The sequence below is a fragment of the Sceloporus occidentalis genome, unplaced genomic scaffold (assembly GCF_023333645.1).
Source record: "Sceloporus occidentalis isolate IW3139 unplaced genomic scaffold, rSceOcc1.0.p SCAF_155, whole genome shotgun sequence".
Taxonomy (NCBI): Eukaryota; Metazoa; Chordata; class Lepidosauria; order Squamata; family Phrynosomatidae; genus Sceloporus; species Sceloporus occidentalis.
The window spans coordinates 1,218,491-1,235,000 of record NW_028317135.1 but is presented as its reverse complement, the minus strand read 5'-3'; the positions used below and the strand labels follow the sequence as shown (position 1 = coordinate 1,235,000).

At 48.5% G+C, this 16,510-nt stretch overlaps 2 protein-coding genes across 2 annotated transcripts in view; one reads left to right on the top strand and one right to left on the bottom strand.

Annotated features, from left to right (window-relative positions):
• The window catches only part of LOC149280483 (toll-like receptor 2 type-1), a 13,373-nt gene extending 11,366 nt beyond the window's left edge, over positions 1–2,007 (bottom strand). The window contains exon 1 of the mRNA XM_089500477.1: positions 1,812–2,007. Within this exon, the coding sequence (XP_089356603.1) occupies positions 1,812–2,007 (196 nt within the window). The remainder of the gene's footprint in view (positions 1–1,811) is intronic.
• Positions 2,008–2,724: 717 nt separating this feature from the next.
• On the top strand, positions 2,725–4,147 carry LOC149280482 (ras-related and estrogen-regulated growth inhibitor-like protein A). Its single transcript, XM_089500476.1, has 4 exons — positions 2,725–2,803; positions 3,043–3,096; positions 3,404–3,480; positions 3,737–4,147. The coding sequence occupies exons 1-4, from the start codon at positions 2,725–2,727 to the stop codon at positions 4,145–4,147; spliced, it is 621 nt and encodes a 206-aa protein (XP_089356602.1).
• The last annotated feature ends 12,363 nt before the right edge of the window (positions 4,148–16,510 follow it).

The window sequence follows — 16,510 nt, the reverse complement described above, 5'->3', positions numbered from 1 at the left end:
GGTATAATGGCAGACCCTGAACCCAGGAGCTTACAGTCTAGCGGTATGTTCCCTCCGGTTCTCGTTAGCAGCGGATTCAGTCAAGGCAGGTAAAACATAAGTCAGGTTTCAGCAAACAGAAAGCGTTTAGCCATGCGACGACTCAGAGCCCCCCCCCCCGCGCGCGCGAGTTTCCTGGAAGGCGATTATTTCAGCGCAGGGGGGTCGGTGGGATTCACGGAACAGAGACACGGAGATCGGGTACTCGACGGTTAATTAACACTTCGCTGCGGAGCCGGGATTATTCACCGCGTGAAACCAAACCTGCATCACAACCTAAAGCCATCCCGTCAGTGCGTGGAAATAAAGGTGCGCCCCCCCGGAAGGCGGGGGTCCGACCTGGCTCCCCAAACAGCAGAAATGGGTTAAAACCCCCCCAATATTATATGGGGGGAAAAGTGAAAAACAAGCGTTTTTGCCTGCTTTCAGCATAACCCAGCGTACTGCGCTGCGGAATAGGATGGCACTATATAAAACGCATTCGTTATGCTCTTTCCAGGTCGCCGGCGTACAGAATGGTTACTGCGCGGAAGCAGTTTAATGTCGGGGGGGGGAATGAGAGCGAACGCTTGGATTTCCAAGGAGCGGCGGGGGACTCGCAAGCGGCAGCAGAGATTTAACGAGACAGCACGTAGCCGGAGCGCTGCAGCTTCCCTGGAAATGACTTTCTTTTCTCATCAGTTACCGATTGGGCTTCCTGTCCGTAATTCACGACTTTCTGAACACGCCGGGGAGGAAAAAGAATAATAATTCATAAAACCAAATGCACGCGCTGCTAGTCTTCAGGGGGAAGTGTTATTCTCGGCACTGATGTTTAAAGCCGCTTCCTGAGCAGTAGGATTTAATCAAGAAGTGACCCCCCCCAGGAAAACTGCTGGGTCATTCCCTCCCCTGATGCCCCCTCTCTCCTCCCCTGATGCCCCCTCTCTCCTCCCCTGATGCCCCTCTCTCCTCTCCCCTGATGCCCCCTCTCTCCTCCCTTGATGCCCCCTCTCTCCCCCCTGATGCCCTTCTTTTCTAGGAGGTCAGAATGTTTGCTGGGTATGAGGGGATCGCAGGGTTCTACGGCCCTAAAAGCCCCCATAATGTGTGTTCTTCTAATAAATGCCCCACTCGGTTACACAAAGCCCCAGCCACGCCTCTAACCACGCCCCCTAAAACAGAATTGCCCCGTCTCTCTCTCCGGCAGCTTGAAATCCAGGGACGCGTGCGTCGGGGACATGCTTCCCCCGCTGTATTACGGCTCCACGAAGCGATGAAGGCGCTCGGAAACGCGGCTTTTTACGAAATATACACATTTTACGGAAATAAAAAGATGTATTAACCCTTGGAGGACATTGTCTCAAAAATCCCCGTCTCCATGGGACCCGGCGACGCACACACGTGTTCATTAACAGCCCGCTATCACCGACACGTGTCGGGAGACGCGTAACCCCCGCAGGCATCATGGATTTTTAAACACATGCGCGGCGTCGTCATGCAAAACCAGGTCAGGGTGTCAAACAGTCACATTATATAAAGCGGGTCACGGGGTCAGCCTCCTGCCCCATATAGCGGGGCAAATTCCCAGACGGACCCTCGGGACGCACCTTTGGGGCAATAAATAGACGGTATATTTATTGATTAAAGGGGCAGTCCCTCCGCGTCGCCCCCGGGTCACACTCTGAGCATTTAACAGAGACATCCAAGCATAAAAATTCAGGAGATTTCCTAATATTTCAGGAAAAGCCAAAATGGCATTTTTTAATACATGATTTTGTGGATATAAGTACCCGGCGAGTGCCGTCGGAAGCTCGGCTCGGTCACGCGGTGGATGGCGGCCGGCAGTCCGGGGAGGCCGACTGATTCCGTCCTGGAGGTAGGAATTGATTGGATACATTCCGAGTCGGGAACGGACCACGTCCGGACTACTCCTGCCTGGAACATTATGGGGATGGGATTGAGCGACGGCGTGGATACGGTAGCCATGGTAACAATACAGGCAAAAAAAAGGGAAAAATGACAGTGAATGGGTAAAGGGCCGGCCGTGGACAGTGCTTTCCATGTATCATTTCATGTAGATAATGAAAGAACACACGCCGGGAACACGCAGACACACGCTTACACTCTGGTGTGTATTATCACGTGTAAAGAGCCAGGCGCGTGAGCGTCTCCATCAGTCGTCGGTCTCGTCTTAGATTCAGGAACCGTATACCTGCCCCATGCATGTTTACATCCCCTCACTGTATTACCCTCTACCATTTCTGCTGGGAGGCTGTTCCACTTATCTACCGCCCTCTCAGCAAAGGAAAACATCTTTCGAAGGCTAAAACCCTCGTGTTGTTTCGTTCTAACATTTCCTTTAAAGCCGGACGGAGACGGGGGGCCGGGATCAGGGCGTTGATGTCTTTGCGCTAACCCTCCGGCACATAAAGGGTAAACCACCACTCACCGATTCAATTAAAGCGTCCGCACCAGAAATGGTCTCCTGCAGGGGAGGGAGGGGGGGCTGAAGGGGCTGCCACGATTGGCTGCCGAGTACGGTGCCCACGGCCCCCCTTCCCTCGCTGGCTGTATAAAGCCGCCAGCCGACACCGTCTCCCATCAGAAATCACAGCTCTGACAGCAACTCTCATCCAGCTCCAACTACCCCCAGGATTACAAATGGTGGTTCAAATCTCCAGCAGCCTCTATCCAATCAGCAAGATGTCTGACCTCGGCCACCAGCAGCACAAAGTGGAAGCCAACATCTTGGTGCTGGGAGCCGAAAACGTTGGCAAGTCTGGTGAGTTCCCATCATTCATTGCTTCTATAAAACATATGTGCGCTTACCATGGATTGTCAGCTCTTGGGACAAGTTCTGATCTCCCGTAGCCACAAATGCATTCCGATTACATTAAAAAGAAACGGGGAAGATGTAGATTTTTTTTTTTTTTTTTTCTAGAAAAGAGAATTTTGAAATAAAAATTGAATTTAAAGACTGGAATTTACTCATTTATTAATTTTTTTCCCTTTTTTTTGCAGCTCTGACCGTCAGATTCCTCACCCGGAGGTTTATCGGAGAATATGTCGGAACAGGTGAGAAATATGACTTTTTTAGTAAAAAAAAAAAAAAAAAAAAAAAAAAAAGCCGATCGTCAAGTAATTTGTAGTAAATTTCTTTTAATTTCTATGGATTTCTATAAAAACCTAAACTCATCATTTTTATTCAGAATTTCTTAAATCTGATTCTCAATAATGATAATTCCCCCCCAAAAAAACTTAATTCATGAAAGTTCTAAAAATTCCCCGGACAGATAAATTGATGGAACCGTTATTTTTGTACCACCTCGGCTGAGAGGCAGATCAGTGACTCGTCTAACCCTTTTTCTTTTTTTCTCTATAGAATCGATTTATACTCATAACATCTCCATCGATGGCCGCGAAACGTTGTTCAGCATCTGGGACTCCGTCTGCCCGCAGGTAATTCACAAAAGAAACGTCGTTTAACTGTTAAATATTAAAACTACGTTTTTGTGTTGGCTCCGCCCCCATATGGGGGGGTCTGGAATATTTGGGGGTAGATTAACTAAACAGTGCAAAGCAGAGCGTGTGGAATACGTTTTCCTATGGGGGGGGTTGGTCACTCGTGTTACAGTCAGCGGGTTTAGGATTAGATTGTCAGCTCAGTGGGCGAGGAGTCGGAGAGGCTAACCGTTGGTCCTTCTTGTGATCGCAGAACCCGAATCTGAGTAACTGCGTGACGGAGGAGCAGCTGCGCTGGGCCGACGGCTTTATTCTGGTCTACAGCATCTGCGACCGAGACAGCTTCAACGTGGTGAGACAGCAGCTCCAGAGGATCCGCCAGGCCAAAAGACGGCACGGCTCGGCGCCCGTCATCATCGTCGGCAACAAGAGGGACCTGCAGCACCGGCGGGAGGTCCCCGGCGAGGAGGGGCGGCTGCTGGCCATCTCCTCCGACTGCGGCTTCTTCGAGATCTCGGCGGCCGAGACCTACCACGGCTCTCTCGTGGTCTTCCACCAGCTTCTGGAGACCGTGCGAGAGGCCAGGAACTCCACCAAGAAGAACGGCATCAAGGGGATCGTGCGCAGCATGTCGGCGGTCTTCGGCCGGAGGAGAACCGACTGAGGATCACGGGCGGCAGGCGCGCCTCGCTTCGTGTTTCTCCGCTAGTGGACGGTGAAGACAGCCGCCCCGGCGCTGGCTCTGGATGTCCGAGTCCAGCCAGAGAAGGAGGGGATCCCGGACAGATTCCTGCAGGGTTCCTCGGATGTTCCTCTGGCGTTAGGACTTGATTCCCCGGCGGAGGTCTTCTCCATCGTCTCCCGTGGGGGGGGGCGGGGGGCACTCGCTCCGTCCAACGCAGACTGTTACGCAATCTTTGGAAAGCATTGTGTGATCACAAGGACCGTCCATGTGCCGCGGCTGAAAAGACTGCCCTGGTTTTTCCTCCCCACTCCTATTGGTCGTCTCCAGGGTGTTTGTGAAGACGTGAGCCGGACAGGGGATGTATGACAGACAATGACTTACCGTTTAAGGGCTAATACATTACTTGAAGGTGTCAGCACCACCGGCCCGCACTCACCGGAAACTCGGGTCGCTCTATATCTGCAAGGGGGGGTCAAGATTTAATATCCCCGCTGCAGGGCTGACAGATTTGCACTACGGGGTAGGGAGCTCTTTGTGTACATTTTAACCCTTTGCATGGGGTGTATAATACGTGTACGCACGGGGCGGGATGCTTTTAACCCTTCTGGTGATGTCGCTAGGGGTTACGCCTCGCTCCATGAAGATGTATATATGTATCTATGTATAGAAAGGGTTAATTTACTGGAACGGTCAAAGCGCTGCTGTTTACACAAAAAAACGTTGGCTTCTCGATAAATTTGCACATGTATTAATATGTATAGAAAAGCCGTATTTTTACAAAAAATAAATAAAAGTCAAACACTGAAAACTCTCCGATTCTCGCCCGTGGTGTTAACGATGAAAACGAGGTTTTAATGTGAAATCCTGGGTTTTGGGATCTTCCGTATTCTACGAGGATCGGCGGACTTTGGAGTTGGATTTTACTGATCGCAAGACCAAACTGACCCAGAACCTGCCCGCAGGTCGGCCCCGTTCGGCCCCTGTCTAGTCGCCCAATTCTCCTTTAATCAGTCGTTGGTCTCGTCTTAGATTCAGGAGCCATACGTCTATCCCAGTTCCCTTACTCTATTAGCCTCTACCACTACTGCTGGGAGGCTGCTCCACTTACCTACTACCATCAGTGTAAATGAAAACGCCCTTACGTAAGCCTCTGATCCGCTCGGGGAAGTCTGTAGCTTCTCGTATCTAGTAGGAACTCTAACTTTAGCTGAATCACTGTAACATCTGTAAGTAGACCCCATTGTACAGCACCGTGGTATGTGACAGCGCTATATAATCAGTGAATATTACGACTAATTATCATCCAATCAGCGCAGAGGATAAGAGATGCGCTCCACACCGTGTAACCCCGAGACTCTCCAAATAAACCGAAGGAATTTACATCTTTTGCAAACCTGCCCCAAAGGGGGTAAACGGACTCTTTAATGGTATTTTAAACACACATTCCGGGACTCTCGGCATATTGCCCTGGGCGATGTACCCTTTACCCCCCTGCCACAGTGTATCTGCCCCCCAGCACCTCCGAAAACGACCAGCCGGGGTTTAAAATATGGCAATTAGCCACAAATTTGGTGAAATGTTACTAAAAATAAAAAATTTAATTTTGTCTAATTTCACAGCATTCCGGGGACTTTTGTTTAGGTTCCAAATCCTTTTATATATATATATATATATATATATATATATACCGGTATATATATATATATATATATCTATATATATATACTAATTATATAGGAGGCAGGGCTGTAACAGGTGGCAATTAAGACCGAGGAAGACATTTTTGAAAAAAAATTCATCGGTCGCCATTGATCGGAAGGCTGAACAAAATAATCCCCAAATACCCCCCAAAATCATTTAGAAAATAGTTATAGACGCAAAATCTTTAGGAAGCATTGGGGACATTGGAAAACCCTTAAAAAAACGTCCACGGATCTGTGGGGGGCCGACGCGGACGGGCAGACATTGCTGGAGGGTCGCCCGATGTAATCGACAAAGCGGAGGTAAGGAGGTTCATATCAGTGATGGGAATGCTGAATGTGAACTGTTTGGTACTGAGAATAAAGGGTTAATGAGATTAGAATGTGATGCTTTGTGTACCTTCTGAGCACCCGTAGGGTTAAAAACCCCACGTGTGTCCTCCCTATGTAAGGGAGGGGGCAATTTTGAAGCCACCAGGGGTTATTTAATTCCTGACCTCAACTGACCTTTTTTGTCACCCTCTTCAAGGAATAAAACCCCAGGTGTTGCAGGACAATAACTCTAATCACTCTCAGCTTGTATATTGTTTTTGTCCTCATTCCGACCAAAATAACCTAGAAATAGGTAAATAATGGCGATTATGTGTAAAAATAAATAAATAAATAAACATGCATGAGATAGAGAAAGCCTGGGTTTTAATCACCCTAGAATGACTCATAAATGTCTGCGGGGGGGGGGGGGGGAGGGAGAAGATGTATTAAGCTCGGCCATAAAGTAATCAGTTACGGTAGCTTTATTGGGGCAACATAGAAGAAAAGCTGTGCTGTCACGTACGCCTTGAGGACCCAGAGGTCTCTTCTTCATTTAAAAGTTTGTAAACAAGTTTGGAAGGGGGGGGGGTATATAGTGGAGATAAAGTAACAAATAACAATCTACTCTGGGTCAAAATAAGAGGGTGTTTGGCTTCCTCAATGGGTGCTGGGCGACCTTGTTGCCCCAATGGGTGCACGCGATGGCTCCGGTGTTGGACAAGTTACATGTTAAAGTTTCTGAGCATCTCGGGGGGCCTCTGGTGTCCTCAAATGTTGGCAAGAAGATAACTGGCCAATGTGAAGATCAAACACGTCTTCCTAGCCTTCCCACAACGTGGAGCTTTGAAATGGACCGTCCCGACTCTGCGTCTTCTGCAGGCCGCGGACTCTCTCCGACGAGCCGTGTCTTCCGTTGGCAGCGGCAAAGCTGGTCGAGACATCACGTTGGTGGACAGAGTGCTTGGCTTTCAAAAAGGTCCTCTTCTTGGGCGCGGAGCGGAGCAGCCTCGCCGGTGGGTCCCGCTTGTTCCTCTTCAAGCCCTCTGTGAGTTTTGAGTCTTCTCTTGACCCGAATGGACTCCTCGCTACTCGTCGCAGAAGTCTTTTCATCTGAGGAGAAAATGGAAAAAAGATAAAAATCTGCAGTATTCCGAAAGAACTGCCCTCGGCCGCCGGCTACGGTCGGAGTGCGGACGGGTCCCTTGAATTAGAGCGGGTCTGAGGATGCTGGGAGTTACGGACAAAAGCAGACTTAAAATAGAAGCAGAACACCGAGCCGGTCAACGCACCTCATCATCTAATAGCACAAAACGCTTTCCTCCGACGTCATCGTCTATTTGGGTCACGAAATCATCTATTTGGGAGAATAATTATCTGTATTTATGGCACGGCCAGGCCTTGGGAGATATTTTGAGCTGACCTCAAAAAGGCCGTGGAAGTAGGTGAAGTGGACACCATGGCCGGCGGCCCCTCGTCTGAAGCCCACCACAGTAGGTGACATGACACCTTCTCACAAAGTGCCACCTCTGAGAAAACACTCGCGGGGGCTTAAGAGCAATCGCTCGGAGTACGTAACGAAAGGTAACGGACCCTAACTCCAGAGAAATGGTTTATTATACCCCCGGAGGTATTTTCTAGGGCAGACTTCTGAGTATCTTCATAACGAGGATGAGATCACCGGCTTCGAGGGGCTCGTGGAAACCAAAGTAAAGAACGGTTTTGTAACTCGAAAGGGGGTGGCTAAAGAGGAACATGAACTCAGGACTTTGCTGATGCCAAAGACTTGGGGTAACAACATTTATCATCCTGGGGCATTAACTACAGAGGGGGCAGGTGCGACCACAACCGTCCAGAGGTCCCATTGCCTCCTGACTTCCCTTGGTGTCTATATGAGGAGCTGTGAGTGGGGCGATTCACCGGTACTTGAACCTTTGACCTTGAGAGGTCCTTTGGATGAAGTAAAATCCTTCCACCAGCGCCGCGCCCCTCAGGCCGTCATTACCGGTATCCGTACACGCAATTGCTTTCTCCCGGCACAGACTGTCCTCACCAGGCTTTTCTTATCTCCTCAGCTGGGTTGTTAAACCAAATGGACTCCCAAAATAAGGCTCTTTAGTAATCATGATTTGGAAAAAGTGCAATTAGAGTGTAAGCTCTCTGTGACAGAGGTTCCTCCTACATACGTCATCTTTAATTTGATTAAATATATATTTGGATTTAAGGTTCTAAAATCAAATATTTTCCCCAGATTTGAGCTATGCTGGGGGAAGACATTTATATTCACACTTTCCACTTCCTGTTGTGCAGGAAGTGCTCATGAAAGCAGGTGCAGTGGGAAATATCCCCCCCCGCCCTTGTTGTTATAAGATATTGTCAGTATTGATACCATAATAGAAATATACATTACGAGAAACGGTTGTTCAGAAGGAGGAGAAATGTTGGGAGTCTGAGATGGAATGAAGAGTGGGAGATAAGTGAAACAGCCTCCCAGCAGAAGTGGTAGAGGGTAATACAGTGAGGGTATTAAATATGCGCGGGATAGACATACGGCTCCTGAATCTAAGACGAGATGACTGTTTAAGTTTTGAGTCTTTACAGACTACATGGGCCGAATAGGGCCGATTTGCGGGCAGGTTCTAGGTTTTTGTGTTACATGTGAAACGCGTGGGGTTTTTTTTCTTCGATGAGCTTCTTTCTGACAACACGTTTTTGTTTTTTTGTTAAGTATCACGTTCATAAAATCTCCCAAACGAAAGCGACACAGGACGGGAATAAGGAAATAATAAATTCCGTTAATTAACACAAAAGGAAATCAGACGGGCGTAATCCTTCCTGCCTAATTACCTGCAATTAACGCCTCTCACAGACACCCACGGTTATGGAAAAGTCCCGGTCTTGTTACCGACGCCGAGGAGCCGACTCGTTGGAAAATCCCCAGATTTCTACCCCCTTCAGGCTCGCGTCAACCCAACCTTTCAAGGAATCATGAAGACCTTTTGATGGGTAGAAGTGGTGGAGGTCACGGTGAGGGGATTTAAACATGTGTGGGACCGACGACTGATTAAGGTCTTTACAGACAAGACGGGCCAAAAGGGTCCGGTCTACTCATGAACCTGGAAGGCTTTCCACCAACAGCCAGTAAGGACTCGTAGTCAACGTAGACCTAAAACTGAACCCAATGGGGTCAAAGGTGAAAAAACCATAACATTTATGACCAACCCAAGCAGGGGAGGGCTGGCAGCCTAAGGCCTGGGGGGCAAGTCATGTGAAGTGGCTCCGCCCCCTCGCACTCACCTTTCACCCCTCACGCTGCTCCCATCAGTATGCGCCCATCAGACTGCTGGAAAACTGATCTAAACGGCCGCTGGGTGCTGATGCCACCGGCCGGAGCTACTTTAATCCTTTTTTTTAATTTATTTAATATGCCGGATCGGTAGTAGCGCCGGCCGGCAGCATCAGCACCCAGCGGCCGTTTAGATTCGATTTCCAACAATCTGATGGCCGCATAGTGATGGGAGCAGCGTGAGGGGTGAAAGGTGAGTGCGAGGGGGCGGAGCTTTCACCCCCTCACGCTGCTCCCATCACTTGGCGGCCATCGCATACGGCCGCTGGGTGCTGGTGCCGCCGGCTGACGCTGCTTTAATACTATTTTTTTTTTTCCATTTAATAGCCGATCCGGCTTGCCATATTAAATTAAAAAAAAAAGTATTAAAGTAGCGCCGGCCGGCGGCATCAGCACCCAGCGGCCGGTTAGATTAGATTTCGAGCGGCCTGGGGGGCAATTGCTGAACCCAAGAATAAATTTGACGCCAAGGGGTTATTAATGAGCTCTTGCTGTGCCATTGCTGGGCCCTAGTTTCCGAGCCCCCCTTTCCAGAGGCGAGAGGCGAGGGGGTATTTATAGAATCCTATTAGCTTCTGAAAATCCACGTTAAGAAGCCAAATAAAAAAATGACCGGCTGACGGAAGCACGTGGATCTATATATACAACGGGCGACAACCCGAACGGCTGGCGGCTGATCGTTACGAGTATAAAGGAACTGGTCGGCGGCCGATCGGTAGACTCGGCGTGGGGAGTTTTTGTGTGGCGGGGCTGGACAGAAATCCATAGACACATGGCGAGTACAGGCAGGCATTTAAACCCTGCAGGGGGGCTTTTGTGTTGCTGGGGATTTATGTTCCTAAAAAAAGCCAAAGAGGTATAAATGAGTCCGATCGGCACAACAGGCAGACGGCGATTCACCGGCTCCGTCCTCAGCGCGGAGGAGAAAGAGATCGCAAGAATATCCCCGATATTTACATATATATGAGCCAGTCCTGATACCGCAGTCACATCCCCTACATTACATACAGACCCGCCGCTGTCTGACCAGTCCTGATAACGCAGTCACATCCCCTACATTACATACAGACCCGCCGCTGTCTGACCAGTCCTGATAACGCAGTCACACCCCCTACATTACATACAGACCCGCCGCTGTCTGACCAGTCCTGATACCGCAGTCACATCCCCTACATTACATACAGACCCACCGCTGTCTGACCAGTCCTGATACCGCAGTCACATCCCCTACATTACATACAGACCCGCCGCTGTCTGACCAGTCCTGATACCGCAGTCACATCCCCTACATTACATACAGACCCGCCGCTGTCTGACCTGTCCTGATACCGCAGTCACATCCCCTACATTACATACAGACCCGCCGCTGTCTGACCAGTCCTGATAACGCAGTCACATCCCCTACATTACATACAGACCCGCCGCTGTCTGACCAGTCCTGATAACGCAGTCACATCCCCTACATTACATACAGACCCGCCGCTGTCTGACCAGTCCTGATAACGCAGTCACACCCCCTATATTACATACAGACCCGTCGCTGTCTGACCAGTCCTGATAACGCAGTCGCATCCCCTACATTACATACAGACCCGCCGCTGTCTGACCAGTCCTGATAACGCAGTCACACCCCCTATATTACATACAGACCCGTCGCTGTCTGACCAGTCCTGATAACGCAGTCGCATCCCCTACATTACATACAGACCCGCCGCTGTCTGACCAGTCCTGATAACGCAGTCGCATCCCCTACATTACATACAGACCCGCCGCTGTCTCATCCCCTAGTCAGTAGATCTCACTATGCTGTCTCTTTGGGTTCATGGATTCATGTTCTCCCATCTCTCATCATTAAGCCATTAGACCAACGGGGGGGGTCTCTCTTTTTGTCGTTTTTGCTCTATATATCTGTTGCAATGAGACTTTTGTCTCACGTGGGAATATAACGATTAACTTCCCTGGAGATCGTCTTAACTAACCCAGAAAAACAAGGTCCCCTGCGTGTTCCTGCACACAGCGTCTCATCGTCCCCTGCCATGATCTAAACATAGAATGACAATGCCGGAGTCAGGAGCGAGATCCGTCACAACTCCTTCTGCAGAAAAAACCTTCATTAATGGATATTCCGTCTCCTGTAGCTGTTGGTCCTCATCAACGTCCTAAATACCAACGCGTCTCATAGATAATAGGTTCTCACTACATCTAGAACGTTGTAAACATTAGAATTTTGTGTTGTTCTTCCAGGTTCTTTCCCATTAATTTGGACTACAAACCATTTGACGTGACTGTCCAGAGACGATATACACGGGAACAGGTTTAGCACCTGCCTCTCCAGACACCTATTAATGGTGGCATTTTTTAGACCCCCCCCCCACCATGAACCATCATGGGCCCCTTTCTATAAGACTTGTTTCTTTACTGGTGAGTCAAGCCAAGAAAAAATGGAGACCAATAATAGTCAAAGTGGCCCAAGGGCCATGAGCTTAAGTTCCGTCTCTTTGATTAAAACTCCCTAACTGACATGGAAAAAAGAACGCTTCCCATTCCGCAGAATATTAGACAGCTGCCCTTTGGGGTGATCTGCGGTTCCTCTAGAACTATCTACTCAAGAAACAGTGGATATCTCCATATTAGCCCAAGAAAAAAATAGTCTTGAGGTCCAAATTGATACCCCCTCTGTGACAGATTGAGTTGAAGGCTACTAAACCCTATATGAGATGTCCTTCAACACATACGGCGTGTCATGTACAACAAGGCTCCGGATCAATTTCCCAAAAATTCTATAAATTAAAAAAGAAAGCCAACATGGATGATGATTTAATCGGTAAACAACAGTATCTTGACTCGCATTCCCCTGTCCACTCCTGTAATGATTTAAACGACATCAGACGACCTCCTGCAGAGAGAAGTACGATGTAAATTTCCACACTCTCGACGTCTGTCAATATTTAACCAGCAGAGAATGTGGTGGAGTCTCGCATCTCCCCAGGACCACAAGTTACACATTCCCCTCTCGGAGAGGTAACGTAGACCCGTAGTAAGATGGCCTGTTAAGGTTGTCTTGACTTCCAGATTAATAACTAACACCTTTTTATTGCTGCCAGCCTTCGAGTGGGGCATGTTCCAGGAGCTTAAGGTCAGGGTGGATTCTTCCTTCTCCGTGGGGCAGAAGAACTTATGTATGGATCTTTCTATTATACTGAATGGACACATTTTAACAGTAACATAGCGATAGCTAATTGCGCAGGTAGGTAGACATGTCTACACGCTGTAGGCTCCTAGATCTCGAAGTGGACATTGACTTGTAGGATTGTCCCACCAAGGGCAGACATCACCGTGTGTCTCCTAGAAGAGGACAGATCCTTGACGACTGCCGCAACAAAGATGGGAAATGGATGGGAAGCCCAGCGGCGATCACACGTAGACACCTCCAGGCTGGTCCTGCCATCCAACGATGTTCCAAAAGAGGTCCTACGTTTCCAGGGTGGTTCCAGACACAGACATGGGTGCTTGGTTGTTTGGGGAAATAAGAAGCCACGCAAGATATTCCTGCATAGATACACTGATGATATGTACTGTACTTTTACAGAAACCCCTGAAAACGATGGACAGGGTTTCAGAAGAAGTAGGAGAAGAGTTGATGTTCTCAGAGGGAAATGGCTGCCATTATCTCCTCTCCAGCCTATGGGCATCAATGAAGATACACAATTATTTGCTGTTAAAGAGATTAGTCCTGTGAAAGAGAGAAAAGAACAGCCCGCTAGCATTTCCTGTAAATGGCAGCAATTTCAGACAAGTCCTCGACATGGTACATGTCCCCCGGGCAAAGAAAGGTCATGGAGTCCAGAATGGATTCTTGTGAAGCAGAAAGGATTCTGGGAAACCCAGCATCGGTATTATTTATTAAAAAAAACTAAACACATCCATGGCCCTCAGAACCCTTATAATTTACTAACAGAAAGGTCTGTAAGTCGTTGAATTTATTCCTTAGATGCAGCCAAGCCCAGGCTGGCCATCTTGGACACTGGGCCAATGCCTGGTGCTCTTCTACAGGAACAAAAGAGATGTCTGACCTTATAACCAGCAACAGATTTTGGCCTGTACTGTCTATGCCTAGGGTGGCATGTCCAAACGGGGGTGGGGTGGGCAAATTGCCCTCTTGGGCGACCGGGCACAGTGGGCTGGTTACAATGGAGAACTCTGATCTTCCTAACTGCCCCTATGGAGGATGAGCACCTTAAAGTCACGGTGGCTGTGGCACGGGTAATGCCCAGGGTAAATAAGTCTCTGCTTACACCTCCCTTAAAAGGGTAGAATAAGTCCTCTGCCTACTGGTTGACTGCTAGGAAAAATCTCTGCGTGATCCAAACCACAAATCAGAATCAAGCCGTGGAGCTTCTAGGAGGAAGCGTCCTTCATTTATTTGTCATACATGTGCCGTGCTCTGTTACCCGGCTGCTACACGCGCAAACAATCGCCGGGACACGTTACGCAACTGTTTATTATGTTCTTGTGTCTGATGGGGGCCAGGACCCTGGAATGACTTCTCTTCCAGCCTCACCTGTTGGTTTATTCACCCGGAGAAAGGAATCCTCGGAATCCCGGCAATGTCTCTAGAATGGAATTCGGAGCCCGGGGCCCACGGCTCTTGGCAGGTGTACACCGGTACCTGCGCACCAACTCAGCACAAAGACTTTGCATGAGTCACTTTCATGACTCAGGAGACGGAGAGCCGGGCTGTGTGATTATTAATTATTATTTTCTATAGCGCCGCCATACTCTGTGGCGCTGTACAATGGGCTCCAGAATCCTCAGCTTCGTACAAAAGCGGTAGCGTGTGATTTGGCATTTAGGGTGTTGGAGACGGACATTGATAAGTCTCGGGGGTCTTACCAAACACTATGTCAACATTTAAAAAAAAAAAACATTAAATTTATGCAGAATTAAATTTTTTTTTTTTTATAATAAAATAAATAAAAATATTCAAAAGGCCAACTGGATTGTCTATGTAATTAGCATCTCGAGGAGGACCAGAGGCATAGGGCAAATTAACCCCTACGGGTGCACTGTAGGTGCCACTCTTTTTTTTTTTTTTCCACCCCAATTTTCTGCATGTGTTGTTTTTTTTTATGTGTAATTTAACCCCCTCCGCCCCGGGAGCCGTAAGCACCTGCGATTATTTCTTTCTGGGTCAGGGAGCTGCGTGTCACATGCTGGCACCCGCTCGCCCTTTGTCTGACTGCGCCCTGTCACAGTGGAGGGATCAGGCTGATTGTGGGAGCGGAGGATGATAGTAAATAACGGCTTTTGTTTGGGCAGCTATTTCGAGATGTGAGAAGCGGCCCGTGTTCATGTGTCCGCAGATACACGCTCTCGTCTGTCATGCTCGGATACACGAGCGGTCCCATGCGCGCAGCCTCCTGCTGGGGTGGGGGGGGAATAGGCATGTATGTGACATGTATGTATGTGGCATCATAGGAAAACATGTAACAGCGGAGAGCAGGCAATGCATGATGCGCCGGTACGGAGCCGAGGACACGGAAGGCCGCATCTCAGTTAGAATGTGGCCATGCCGTGGTATCCAGCAGGGGCGGTACATTTTTCCATTGGCTGGGATGCTTACAGATGCCCCCGATAGCAGGCAAATATCGTGCTGGGAGGGGGTCCCGTTAGCATTACTTTCCCAAATATAAATCTGCCAAGTGTCCCTTTTTAGTTTGTCCAGTCCCTCTTTGTGTCCCATATCACTGTGTACCTCTTTCCTCACCTGTTGCCCCTCTTTTTTTAGCAGCCCAGAATATTTGCTGGGTATGAGGGAATCGCAGGGTTCTACAGCCCTAAAAGCCCTGATAATGTGTATAGAAACAGCAGGGTGGGTAAATAATGCGTAATATCTGGGCGCCACCTAGTGTATTATTGGATGATAAACAAGTATAGGTGCCACCTGGATTATACACCAAGTACCACACACTCACACTCACTCTCACAACATTATACACCATGCACTTCATATAAACACAGATTCCCTCTCCCACCATCAGCTCTCAGTCCCTCCACCTCGCATTCACCTTTCTATTCATTTAAAAATGGATGTAACCAAATACTGAGTCTGTTAAAGTGTTAACATAAAACGCGGGTATATATATATATATATATATATATATATATATATATATATATATATTTAATACTTTTATACAGGTTCCTGGTAAAAGAACGGGAAAGATTCGCTGTTTTGGGTGGGATCCATAACCAAAGTGTGCCTGATGTAACAATGTATCCAATAATTGTATCAAAGTGTCGTTTTCTGAGAATAACATTTAAAGCAGGACACCTGGTCACCGGTAAATCACACCAATCCCTCGGCAGGCTTCTGGAACGGAACGCTTTGCTTCCACTGCTGGCATTTCTCGAAGCCCGAGACATTTTCTCAGGGACGTTTTGAAGCCATCACCGCTTCCCTCTTCTCCGATCGCTGCCTGCAATTAATTATAATCGCTTCCAGACTACTGGAAGAAGAACAAAGCCGATCAAACTATCTCCAGCTCGCGCTCTGGCTACGAGGAGGAAAAAGCAGAGAGGACCGGTTTAATTAACCACTTGCTGGGTCGCATGTTGAATGAGGCCGGCTGGTTATAAAATCCAACCGTTCTCGGTATGATCTGGATTTTAGGGTCTATTACATTTTGGGGTGTGACCCATGACAATACATAGGGTTAGAGCCAAGGATAGGCAAGGTGTCCCTCAAAGGCCACCGGTCTCTGTGACAAGCGAAGGTCCATCAAACTGGGTCCACCACCCCAGTAAATGTACACCATGAGCAACGTTGGTGCCGACCCTTGGCTACAATCACCACTCTTATAGCCCTTGGCACAATCCCTTTGATTTGGGTGAAAAAAAGACCAAATAAAGCAATCTAAGGCACGGAGCTGTAACTAACGCCTTGGGTTCTGACCCTTTCCCGCTTGTTAAGGCGCCACCGACCTT

Coding starts and splice junctions, on each gene's coding strand:
- LOC149280482 (XM_089500476.1), top strand. CDS start 2,725: ATGTCTGACCTCGGCCACCAGCAGCACAAAGTGGAAGCCAACATCTTG. Junction 3,097..3,403: donor CGGAGAATATGTCGGAACAG/GTGAGAAATATG, acceptor TTTTCTCTATAG/AATCGATTTATACTCATAAC. Junction 3,481..3,736: donor GGGACTCCGTCTGCCCGCAG/GTAATTCACAAA, acceptor TTGTGATCGCAG/AACCCGAATCTGAGTAACTG.